This window comes from Rhinolophus sinicus, linkage group LG05 (genome assembly GCF_036562045.2).
Source record: "Rhinolophus sinicus isolate RSC01 linkage group LG05, ASM3656204v1, whole genome shotgun sequence".
NCBI lineage: Eukaryota > Metazoa > Chordata > Mammalia > Chiroptera > Rhinolophidae > Rhinolophus > Rhinolophus sinicus.
Genome location: NC_133755.1, coordinates 131,386,676 through 131,398,684, shown reverse-complemented (window position 1 = coordinate 131,398,684; position 12,009 = coordinate 131,386,676). Strand labels below are relative to the sequence as shown.

The 12,009-nt window shown below is 37.7% G+C and overlaps 1 protein-coding gene across 3 annotated transcripts in view; it reads left to right on the top strand.

Annotated features, from left to right (window-relative positions):
* MCHR2 (melanin concentrating hormone receptor 2) overlaps positions 1–11,779 on the top strand; it is a 36,252-nt gene extending 24,473 nt beyond the window's left edge. For all 3 annotated transcript variants that reach the window (XM_074333332.1, XM_019738867.2, XM_019738869.2), the window contains exons 4-6: positions 3,495–3,689; positions 6,403–6,522; positions 9,079–11,779. In XM_074333332.1, coding sequence (XP_074189433.1) covers positions 3,495–3,689; positions 6,403–6,522; positions 9,079–9,394 — 631 coding nt within the window. In that variant the 3' untranslated portion in view covers positions 9,395–11,779. The remainder of the gene's footprint in view (positions 1–3,494; positions 3,690–6,402; positions 6,523–9,078) is intronic.
* The last annotated feature ends 230 nt before the right edge of the window (positions 11,780–12,009 follow it).

Below are 12,009 nucleotides of genomic sequence, written 5' to 3'. Positions count from 1 at the left end.
CAATCTTTGAGGGATGTTAAATTTCCCTGGTTCCGCCCACAACTTTTCCTGAGCTCTGCCTCTTTTACCCTTCCAAGTGGGCCTCGGAGGTGGAAAAGTGATGAACAGTTCTCTAGATGGGTAAACAAAGGAATAGCAAGATTCATATAACTCATTCATTGGATTATTATTCAGACATGAATACCAATGTCAATGTTTAACGCATTTTTTATATCTTGCTGCTTTCCTGCAAAAGAATTCTCCAAATATAGAGTGTACTTCTCAATTTATAATTAACATCACATTTTTTAATCAATGCACTGTGTAGGTCTGGTTAGTTCCGCTGATGCCAGCCAATGCTGACAGGGTCTCGAGGGATGCCTCATGAGCTTGCCAGGGTTCCACCATTGAAAAGGCCCTGCACAGGGCAGGCCACTGCAGGAAAGCAACCTGACGTGCAGGCCTTATCAGTCATAATCCCCTTCTTGGAGATAATAAAACCTGCTTCATACCCTGTATGCAGAATGCAGGAGAATATTGACTTTTCCTGTAAAGGGGGAAGTTGCACCTATTATGTACACCTCTTATTGTAAATAAAGTGAATGGAGACTGCTCAACAAGCCAACTATATGTATTTCCCAATGTTCACACGTGGTTTTTCTTCCCTGTGAGTATGAGTATATGTCTATGTGTATGCATGTCTTACCGTGTTTCCCTGAAAATAAGACCTAACTGGACCATCAGATCTAATGTGTCTTTTGGAGCAAAAATTAATATAAGACCCAGTCTTATTTTACTATAAGACTGGGCCTAATATAACATAACACAACACAACACAACACAACACAACACAACACAACACAACACAACACAACACAACACAACACAACATAATATAATATAATATAATATAATATAATATAATATAATATAATATGACCGGGTCTTATATTAATTTTTGCTCCAAAAGGTGCATTATAGCTGATGGTCTGGCTAGGTCTTATTTTCTGGGAAACACGGTATATACCTGAGTAGCATTATTTGTTTTTGTTTTTGTTTTTCTAATCTGATGGACATAGCATGCTGAAATTTTACTTTAGAATTAAGATACTCAGACTCTTATCCCTCCTCCTGCCTTACTCTAGAGGATCACATGCTCAGAAACAAATGAAGATTCTGTAAAACTGAACTTTTTCCTCCCCTGCACTTCTTTCAGTTCCAATTCTACTAAATTCATAAAAACTCAATAAATTTTGCAGTTTTATAAACCAGAAATGGAATTTTCTTTGTAAGTCCATAACCAAATGTCAATGCCATCAATATGCCTTATTGTCTATACATTTAAGTCATTTTAATTGGCAATTTAATAGATTATAAGTTTCTCATAACTCTTTCATTTTTATTTCTCTAATTAGTAATAACTGCAAGTGTGCAGAATATTTTAATAGTGGGCTCCTACATCCAAAGCAATAAAAAATAATTGTAAACATCCAAAATATTAAAAATATTTGCCTCCAGATAAAAGCTGCCTAGACTTTCACGGGTGACTACCTTTGTACATAAATTCTCTAGAACTTCAAAAGTCAATAAGTAGAGCCAAAATCCCCTACTCACTCATTCATTCAATTCATTAAACAAATGTTTATTGAGCATAGACCATATGTCAGGAACTGTGCTGATGCAGGAGACACAGTAGCATTAAACTAATAGTCAAGGCTCCTGTTTTCATTGGCCATCTCTATTCCAGAGCTGTAGACAGACATTAAGTGAAGGATCACAGGGGTAAATGTGTATTTCTGCACAGTGACACACTGGGGAGGAAAAGAGTTCCCCTATGACCCTCATTGTAGTCATGGGCCCTCGTAAAGAGTGAGCAGTATGGGTGGTCAGGGGGGGCTTCTCTGAGATGCAGACCATTAAATGGGGACTCAAAGGAAGAGCAGGAGGAAACAGAGGAAGATCCCACCAGGCAAGTGGGAAGGTCAGAGAGAGATGGGCACAAGCTTTAGCCTGAGTGGTAGGCAGGGCCAGCTGGAGAAAAACCTTGCAGGTCATGGTAAGATTTCTGAATTTTATCTGAAAGACAATGGAAAGCCATTGAAGGGTTTTCAACGGGGCAAGGGAGGTGGTGGAGGGGAGGACTTGGGAATATAATCAGAGAAGATTCCCTCATCAATTGATGCCATGACTCGATCCATCATTCTTTAATCCCAAACAGAATGGTGGCTACACTGCTGTACAATCACTACCTCATCCCCTCCCCACCAAGGAGGGGATCTTCAGGTCAGTGTACAGAGGAAGAGTGGCTGGGGCACCCTGGGCCACAAGGCTCTCCCTGCATGACAAGGGGTCCTGTAACTGAGTGCTAAACATCCTGCTTCTTGCGCAAAATTGAAATAGCAAGGGGAAAGGGAATTTTTTTCATTTTTATAAATCTTCTTCAAGTAGTTTCACAACTTGCAGAAAATGAGATGACCATCAAAACATTTTTTGCGTTTGTTTAATGTCTACGAATACTGCCTTCCATCAACCCCACCCACAGTGAAATTGTATTTTCTCAAATACCCTTTTTTTCTGGGTCTGAGCTCTCTTTTCAACCTTTAGCTTTTATTTGACTCTGAACAATTCTTCTTGGATTTGCTGGAGAGCCAAACATATTTGATATGTCGGGATTTCAAGTTTGAGTAATGATTAATCTTTTTTTCTGGACCAAAAGTAGAAAATCAGAAAAGAACAAACAAAATTCTTCTCCATGAAATTAGCCCCTATACTGCTTTGGTCTCTAGCCTAAGTTCCTTGAGGAATTTGCATTGTCTATACCACATTTCTCCAAAAATAAGACCTAACCAGAAAATAAGCCCAACCATGATTTTTCAGGATGACATCTCCTGAACATAAGCCCTAATGCATCTTTTGGAGAAAAAATTAATATAAGACCCGGCGTTATTTTCAGGGAAACACGGTACTAGTCACGTTTGTTTATCCTCACTGTGATTTCTATGAACTGAACCTCCAAGAGCCTGGGGACCATACTGTAAAAACATCTGAGCAAATGCCTGTCCCATGTGCCTGAACCTCATCCTCCTGGGGGACCCTCCTACCAGCCAACACACTTTCCTCCTTCCTGCCTCTATATCAGCAAATCATATTGGGCGGAGGGCCCCCGCCTCCTGAAGAAAATCCCTATCCAGAGACAAAGTTTTCCAGAGCCTCCTCTACAAAAGAAGCACCTTTGTAAAGGGAGAATTTGTAGGTCAGCATATTACTATCATCAGTGAGTTCGTGGAAGAGACAGCTATTTCAGTGAGTGGTTTATTCAGACCTGTAGGGTCAAGAGTTGTTTTCTCTACAGGTACCAGCCAGCTCTTTAAAAATATAACTTTCTTTTACCCTGATAGAGGTGTGCTTCAGGGAGGATAATAATACTAATAATTTTCTCTTGTCATGAACCTTTCATCTTTGGAGCTCAGTGCTTTTATTGATTGTTCCCAAACCCTTCTTAACTGGCTTTGCAGGTACTTGGCTCTCGTCCAACCATTTCGACTTGTGAGTTGGAGAACGAGGTACAAGACCATCCGCATCAATTTGGGCCTCTGGGCAGCTTCCTTCATTCTGGCGTGGCCTGTCTGGGTCTACTCGAAGGTCATCAAATTTAAAGACGGCGTGGAGAGCTGTGCTTTTGATTTAACATCCCCCGATGATGTGCTCTGGTAAGTTGTTAAAACTTAAGAAACATAGAGTTGAATTAAGTTATGAAGTGCTTCACCCTCCTTGTCAACATGTGAGCTGCCGCACAGTGCCTTGGGGATCCTCTTCTAGCCAGTCTCCCCACTTAGTTTTCTGCTTTCCACCATCCAGCTGATAGGTTGATTTTTAAGAAGACAGTAACCTTTAGAAAAGGATTTTTAACGGGCACAAGTATATTTAAATATGGATTTTAAAAATCTTTGCAGCCAGACGCAGTAGGAACACAGCAATGAAGGGAGGGACAGAATTTCCAAAAGGGTCTCAGTTACCAAGATGTGAACCTTATCAATATGCGACTGAAGTTGGGTTGAATTGTGTCCCCCAAAAAGATATATTCAAGTCCTAATTCTCAGTACCAGTAAATGGGACATTATTTAGAAATAGGGTCTTTACAGATATAATCAAGTTAAGATGAAGTCATACTGCACTAGGGTGGGCCCCATATCCAAGGATAAGGAGCGGGAGATTTGAAGAGAACACCTGTGAAAGCAGATTCTCCTTCAGAGCTTCTGAAAGGAACCAACCCTGCTGACACCTTGATTTCAACTTCTGGCCTTCAGAACTGTGAGACAATGAATTCTGTTGTTTTAAGCCATCCCCTTTGTAGTAATGTATTACAGCAGCTGTAGGTAACTAATACAGCAACCAACACAGGCATTTCTTACATTTGAATTTGAAAAGAAAAATTAAGTCGACATTTTTCTATTTGAAATTTTGAATATAGCATAGGAGTCTATGGCTAAAATTCTTTTTAATTTTTTAAAAATTTTTATTAGTTTCAGGTGTACAAAGCAACGTAATAGTTAGACATTTAAACCCCTCATAAAGTGATAACCCACCCCCCAAGCTACTACCCCTCTGACATCTTATATAGCTGTTACAATACCATCGACTATCTTCCATTCAATGTACTCCACATCCCGTGACTATATATACCTATATATTTAGTTATAGTTGACATTCAATATTATTCTACTTCAGCTTTAGGTGTATAGCGCATTGGTCAGGCATCTACACAGTCTATGACGTGATCCCCTTGATAAGTCCAGTGCCCATCTGACACCTTACATGATCTTTACAACGTTGTTGATTATATTCCCCATTCTGTATCAACTACCAATTTGTATTTCTTAATGCCTTCACCTTTTTTACCTTGCCCCCAACCCCATTTCCAACTATCACCCTGTTAAATCTAGTACCTATCCAGCATACCTAGTTATAACAATATTATTGACTATATTCCTTATGCTATACCTTATATCCCATGACTACTGTCTAACAACCAATTTGTACTTCTTAATCCTTTCCATTTCACCCATCCTTAACCCTATGGCTAAAATTTTTTGATTGTCTACTAAGAGCCAAGACTGTGCTAGGGGCTTTTTACATACATGCATACTCTACCTCAAGTCAATCTGGCAAATTCCTTTTACCTCACCCACTACTTGTCAATAGATGTCATTTCTGCATCATGTAGACACAGCCCCAGAGGGATGGAGGTAGAGGCCCTGCAAGACCACAAATCCAGTAACAGCAATCTCCTGAGGAGTGCAACATAGATAGGATTGATTATTTATTTGTTATTTCTCCCATGAACATTAGCTGCACTCACAGACAAAAACCATCAACCAATCTAAGGGTGAAATGACAGTTAACCACTGGTGCTGATACATTAATATGGACCTGGGCCTATCTAAAAGAAGAGTACAACCTGAGGCTCACCATATTACTACAGGACTGTGACCTGTGTCAAAGAAACAAAGGTTAATTACTTTGTACTGACAGCTGCTTCTGCTATTTTGGGTTGGTTATCATAAAGGATATTCTGAGATGTGACCAAGTCTGTTGTTCCACCTGGACTTAAATCCTTATGGTTCACTGGGCTGGAACTTCTGTACTGCATTTAGAGCCCCTCTAGTCCCAGGTTCTCTCTGCCACCCTTTCCACACCCACCCCGTCTGGGCTGCCTTCTTTCACCAATGCCAAGGTTCTACCAGGACAGAGGACACCTGGCATCTGTGCAGAAATGGAGTTGGCGCACCTGAGAATTCCCCTGGCAGAACACTGAGGAAAAGACTGGCTAATTTGACAACAGACCCTTTGAGAAGATATCTTGAGCTTTGGTTATAAGCATAGGCTGTGCAGCTCAATTGTGTGCCTGGGTTCAAATCCCCACTCACTAGCTGGGTAATCTTAGGCAAGCCACTTACCCACTCTGTGTCTCAGTTTCTTCTTCTGTAACATGAGGATACTAATGGCATTGTACTCACGGGGTTGCACAGATTCAGTGGGTTAAAATATGTAAAGCGCTCAGGTCATCTCCTACTATATGATAAATACTACTTGCTGTCGCCTACAGTTGTTAATAACACTAAAGATCATGATAATAATAAGTACCCTCACCTGCTCCATACTCAGTGGCACTGGGCTTGGCTAGAGAAGAGATTTGTATCATTGTCGGTGAGCAATGAGCAGCAGCAGACTTCTCTACAGGAAAGCACCTGAAGATCCTGAACTTTTCCACAAGAACTTTTATCCTGGGTCCTGAAAAATCAAAGACTCATGCCTCATTAACTGTAACAGCCAGTTAGCATTGTGAATGTAACAGTCATGTAATCTCTCTCTCTCTCTCTCTCTCTCTCTCTCTCTCTCTCTCTCTCTCTCTCTCGCTCACAGGTACACACTTTATTTGACGATAACAACTTTTTTTTTCCCTTTACCCTTAATTTTGATGTGCTATATTTTAATTTTGTGCTATACTTGGGAGATGTATCAACAGAATAAGGATGCCAGATGGTAAGTGTTTGCCTTATTTTGTTTTATTTATTGAGAGGACAATTCAGAGATCCTAAGATATCTACAACAGAAATTTAAACAACAATCACTTGAAGCATACCACACTTAGACAGATGGACATTAATGTCCCTGTGAGGCATTTTCTGAAAATAAGACGTATTCTGAAGCAGCTATTTGAGGATCTCTCAATGATATGTGTTGAAATCTCTGAAGTTAAAGTTTCATAAAAATTTAAACAGAACTCAAGATTCTATTTAAAGAATAATTTTTATATTTCTCACCAACAATGTTATTTAAATATTTTATTTGTACATTTTGCCGAGTTGGGTTTATATTTAAATATCCCAAATGTTGTGTATAACTTTTAATTTTTGTGTTTTAATCTTTTTTAATTTAGAGAAGAAGGATCTTATTAATACCTCAATACTTGGGACAAGATTAATTAGGACTAAACAAAACCAAAGACTTACATAAAGACAATAAACTTGGGGGGGACCTTTAAAAATACCTATCTCTAAAATTGCATAAATAAATCTAAATTATCTTCTACTTGAAACTGTACATACCAAATTATTTAAATGTGTAAGTTAGGGATTTTATAACATATTGGCTTAAAAAGCATTATTAAAATTTGTCTTTAGAATAGATTTTTGTAATTGTTTTAGAAAGAAGATTGCTGGGTTTCTCATACACACTGCATGTAACACTCTGAAGATTTAAAAAAAAAAAAAAAAAAAAAGAATAGGTGAACAATTTAAGCACCCTTAGTCAAAATTTGTGGCAAACCCTGGTACTAAAGGTTTAGGTGGTCTACTGGCCCATGACATTTTTTTCCCCACTTAGAATTTCTTGAAATTCTTTGGAAATATTACATTCTTAAAGGGTGGTCTATTTAGAATGGGAAAGGTAAGCAGCCACAGTTACGGGGGTAAAGAATAGCTTCTAAGTGTATAACAGAAAGCTGAGTTGGTGAGAAGGTTGAAATGAAATCACATGTAATATTAAGACACTGGCAGCTGGAAAGGATGCTTGAGCTCTTTTAAAACAGTTCTCCAAATCAGATCATTTTGCTCCCAACACTTTCCTCAGGAATGCTAAAAGCATCTTATGAAACAAAGCTCAGACTGTCCAGTTATGCCTTAAAATGCAAGAAATTAGAGGAATAATGGTGCCTACTTTGATAAACTGCAGAGGCATCATATTAGAATGATTTTCAGCTGCCATGCATTTTTTTTATACTATTCCTCAGGCTTATTCATCTGCTTCAGCCATGTTGCAGGAAAATTTCTAAGTATCTAACTATGACATAACGTGATAAAATTTGGGAATTTTAAAGTATTTTTTATTTTGGAATAATTTTAAATTTACAGAAAAGTTGTACAGGTAGTACAGAGAGTCCCCATTTATTCCTCACCTAGTTTTCCCATTAGCATCTTACCTTACTATCAAGCGTTTGTCAAGACAAAGAAAATGGTATTGATGTATTACTATTAACTAATCTGTACCTTGTATTGGATTTCACCAGGTGTTTTTTTTGTTTTTTTTTTTTGCATTTAAAATGCTTTTATTATAGAAAATTTCAAACGTATACACAAGTAGAAAGAGTGATATAGTGAACCCCAAGAACCCATCACCCAGTTCCAACTAATATCAAAACTCATGGTCCATCTTCCTCTCCTCCAATATTTCACTAGTTTTTAATGTCCTCTCCCTGTTACAAGATTCAATCCAGAGTATCACATTGCATTTAGTCGTTATGTCTCCCCAGTCTCCTCTGGTCTGTGACAGTTTCTCACCCCTTACTGTTTTGCAGACCTTGATAGTCTAAAGCAGTAAAGGAGGTATCCTATAGAATGCCCCCCAATCTGGGCTTATCTGATACTGTGTCATGATTAAACCATAGTTAGGTGTTTTGGGGAAAAATCAGCTCTTCTCATCATAACTTATCAGGGGGCACATGATAACTACATGACATCTCTGTTGATATGAACCATGATCACTTGATAAGGCAGTGTTTGCCAGGTTTCTCCACTATAAAGTTACTGTTTATTCCTGTCTCTATTCTTTGGAAGCAAGATACTAAGTATATAGTCCACCCTCAAGGGGGAAGGGAAGGGTGGAGAGTGGGAATTAAGTTCCAGCTCCTAGAAAGGGGAGGATACAGATACAAATAGATATAGATAGATATAGCTATGTGGATATAGATAGATAGATATAGATAGATGATAGATTACTTGGAATTCTTCTGTAAAGATTTGTCTCTTCTCTCCCATTTTATTCAATCATTTATTTACATCAGTATGGACTTGCATATATATTTGAGATTTGGAGGTTTAATACTGTGTCATTAATTTTGTTTCTCAAAATGTTGCAGCTTTGGAAAATTTTTTAACAGGAATGAAAAAAAAATATTTTCACGATGCTCTGTATAAGTAGGAATAAAAATGAGCTTCATATTACCCACATAGCTATTATAAATGTCCAAAACGCTCTAGGAATTCATTGCCCTACCCTTTCTAAGGTTGATTATGTTCTATCCTAATGTTTCCTTTCTAGTTACAATCCCAGTGTTCCCAGGCAGAGAGTGATGAAGCTGACAAAGATGGTGCTGGTGCTGGTGGCAGTCTTTCTCCTAAGTGCTGCTCCCTATCATGTGATACAGCTGGTGAACTTACAGATGGAGCAGCCCACGCTAGCTTTCTACGTGAGCTATTACCTCTCTGTCTGTCTCAGCTATGCCAGCAGCAGCGTTAACCCTTTTCTCTACATCCTGCTAAGTGGAAATTTCCGGAAACGACTGCCTCAAGTGCAAAGGGGAGTGACTGAAAGGGAAATCCACAATATGGAAAATACATTGAAATCGAGATTTTAGGAGAGTAGATGAATGACCAGCCATCTTGACAGGCATATTTATGTTATTGGTATTATTAGAAAGGGCAGGCAAAACAATGGGCTTGTGTCTATTCTTCTTGTGTACTTACAACTCTTAGTAGCACGGAACAGAAGTGTAACCATTCAAATGCAATGAATGTAATATGCTAACTTTAGTAAGACATAAAATATTTATCTGCATTGCAGTAAGGAATTGGGTATGGTCTAAGATACTCAAGCTCCAAATGTTACTTCAGCGTGTTATAAACTACTCACTGATAAAAATGGCCATCACCAGAAAACTCCATGACCATCACCAGAAAACTCACCAAGGAATCTGACTAAGCCAGCCAGTACCCTTGAGGTTCCTAGGAGGGGACCACTTTACAATGACTTAAATTTGGCCATTTTTGTATCGACAAAAATGTCAATTTCCTATGGTCCAATCTAATGCTTTCAAAAATCAGCTTTACCTGTTAGCATAACAGTTATCATGTTTTGAACCCATGCAACATGTAAGATTACATGTAACAAACCTGTGAGGTAAGTATTACTTCAGATTACTAAACTCAGAAAGGTTAAGTGATAATCCTAAAGTGGCACAGTTACATAAGAGCTGAGCTGAAATCCAGGTCTGCCTGTTTTTGTCTTTTTACTGCACCACCTTGGCAACCTGTATCCATCATACTGGGGGGAATCAGTTATTTGGTGGGGGGCAGGGGGGAGTGCTTTCTTCTGCAGCCCCACAAGGAAAGAACTAGTCTGAAAGAAATGAGGTAATTTTAAGCATATTCTTTTGCATTTAGCTTTGTTCTCATGCATACGAATTATAAAAACCAATATCTGCATTTTAATAAGAGTATTCTTCAGGATGTTAAACATACACTTAGATACATTCTCTTTAGGTTGCAGTAAATGTTCAATGGTACAAAAAGTAGTTAGTCCTTAAATTTCTGGATGTTCATTATGCGTATCTATCTTTTCCTCTTTTGGCTTCTATAAAACATGCACTGTGGTATAGTAAGAAAAGAAAAAAATGCTTTCAAAGCCCGTATTCTCAAGAAAGGTAAATATCATTATTTTGTTTGTGAATTAAATCTGTAAACCAACCTCCTTCCTCCAAATACATAAAACCCCTTGCTCCATGGACATCTGAAACCGAATTTTACTCAGCCCTTTATATAAAAGAGTCACAGAGACAAGCTTTTCTAATAACCTAATTAATCTCCAACGGTCAAGAAACATGACTTTTAACTGAGTGTATTTGGTTCTAGACCTTTAAGATACTTTTTTTGGGAAAAGTAATATCCAAATGCATATCCGAATGAAAGGTTATGTACACGATGTGAGAACTACAAACTGAGACAGGTCACATCTGATATTTTAATTCTGTAACTGAGATTTGGTGAGCTACACACAGAGACTGGGCGGACTCTCCTTTATAATTTCGATCAAAAGCTACGTCATGGTTGGATGCCAACTCAACTTTTGAGGCAAATTGTGCTCTCCTGCAAAATGAAAGTCACAGCGTGAGTTTCCATAGCAGCTTCATAATTATCTCATCAGTGTGCTCTCTCATCATCCCTATTTCAACCAGAAGTCTTCTGAAATATTTATTGATTTGTGAGATTTATCAATCTGGGAAGTCAGATATATGCACATTTTCATATACATGTTATACTCTGATTAAATATTCAGACTTAAAAAAGGTAATCTCAGAGAGGTTTCCTCTGTCCACTTTTCTAAAGTGGTCCCCTCCCACCGTCCCTTATTACATTACATTACTCTGTTGTCTGCCTAACACTTGTTTGATTTGACATTCTTTTTAAAGATTGATTTGTTTATTGTCTTTCTTCCAAGATGCTACTACTGGAATGTAAACTATGAGAATAGTGATCTGGCCTGTTTATTCATGACACATCTCCACTTCCTAGAACAGAACCTGACACAATCAGTGCTTAATAAATATTTCTTGAAGTAAAAAAAAAAAAAAAGCTACGTCATGGCTACAATTCCAGAGGCCTTCATTCTCAATTCTCTAAGGTGCAACAGTCAGTTCAGTGAATAACCTTGATATCCGGAGACCCAGCACAATGGGTCATAAACAGATGTTACTATCTGATAATTGAAGAGCAATTGATGAGTTTACCTCCATTGTCTTTTTTAATACAGAAAATATTATGATTTTAAAGATTTAAATGTTTTAAGCCAACTGACATTTTTCTAATAGCACTTCCAATAGGCCTCAAATAATTCCAATATATAAATTGATCAGTGAATTATTTTAATTTATATTTATTAAAAGTTGTAAAAAATTTTAATCAAAGTGCGAAATAAAAAAGGTGACTATTAAATTCATTTTTGTGCCTTTAATAGCTTTTCTATACATAAGAGTATATATTATATGATATATATATGTACATTACATATATATATCATCATATATATATATGGATTTGCAGAGGTAGTTTGACAGAGCTTCTCTACGTGTTTTGTATTTTTGCCCATGATATATATACATGTTGACTTTCAAGAAAATTTAATGATCAGTTTCACACATCTAATTAATACTTGGGTATTTCTTCCAAAAATAATCATAACTGTGTCCCTCCTCTA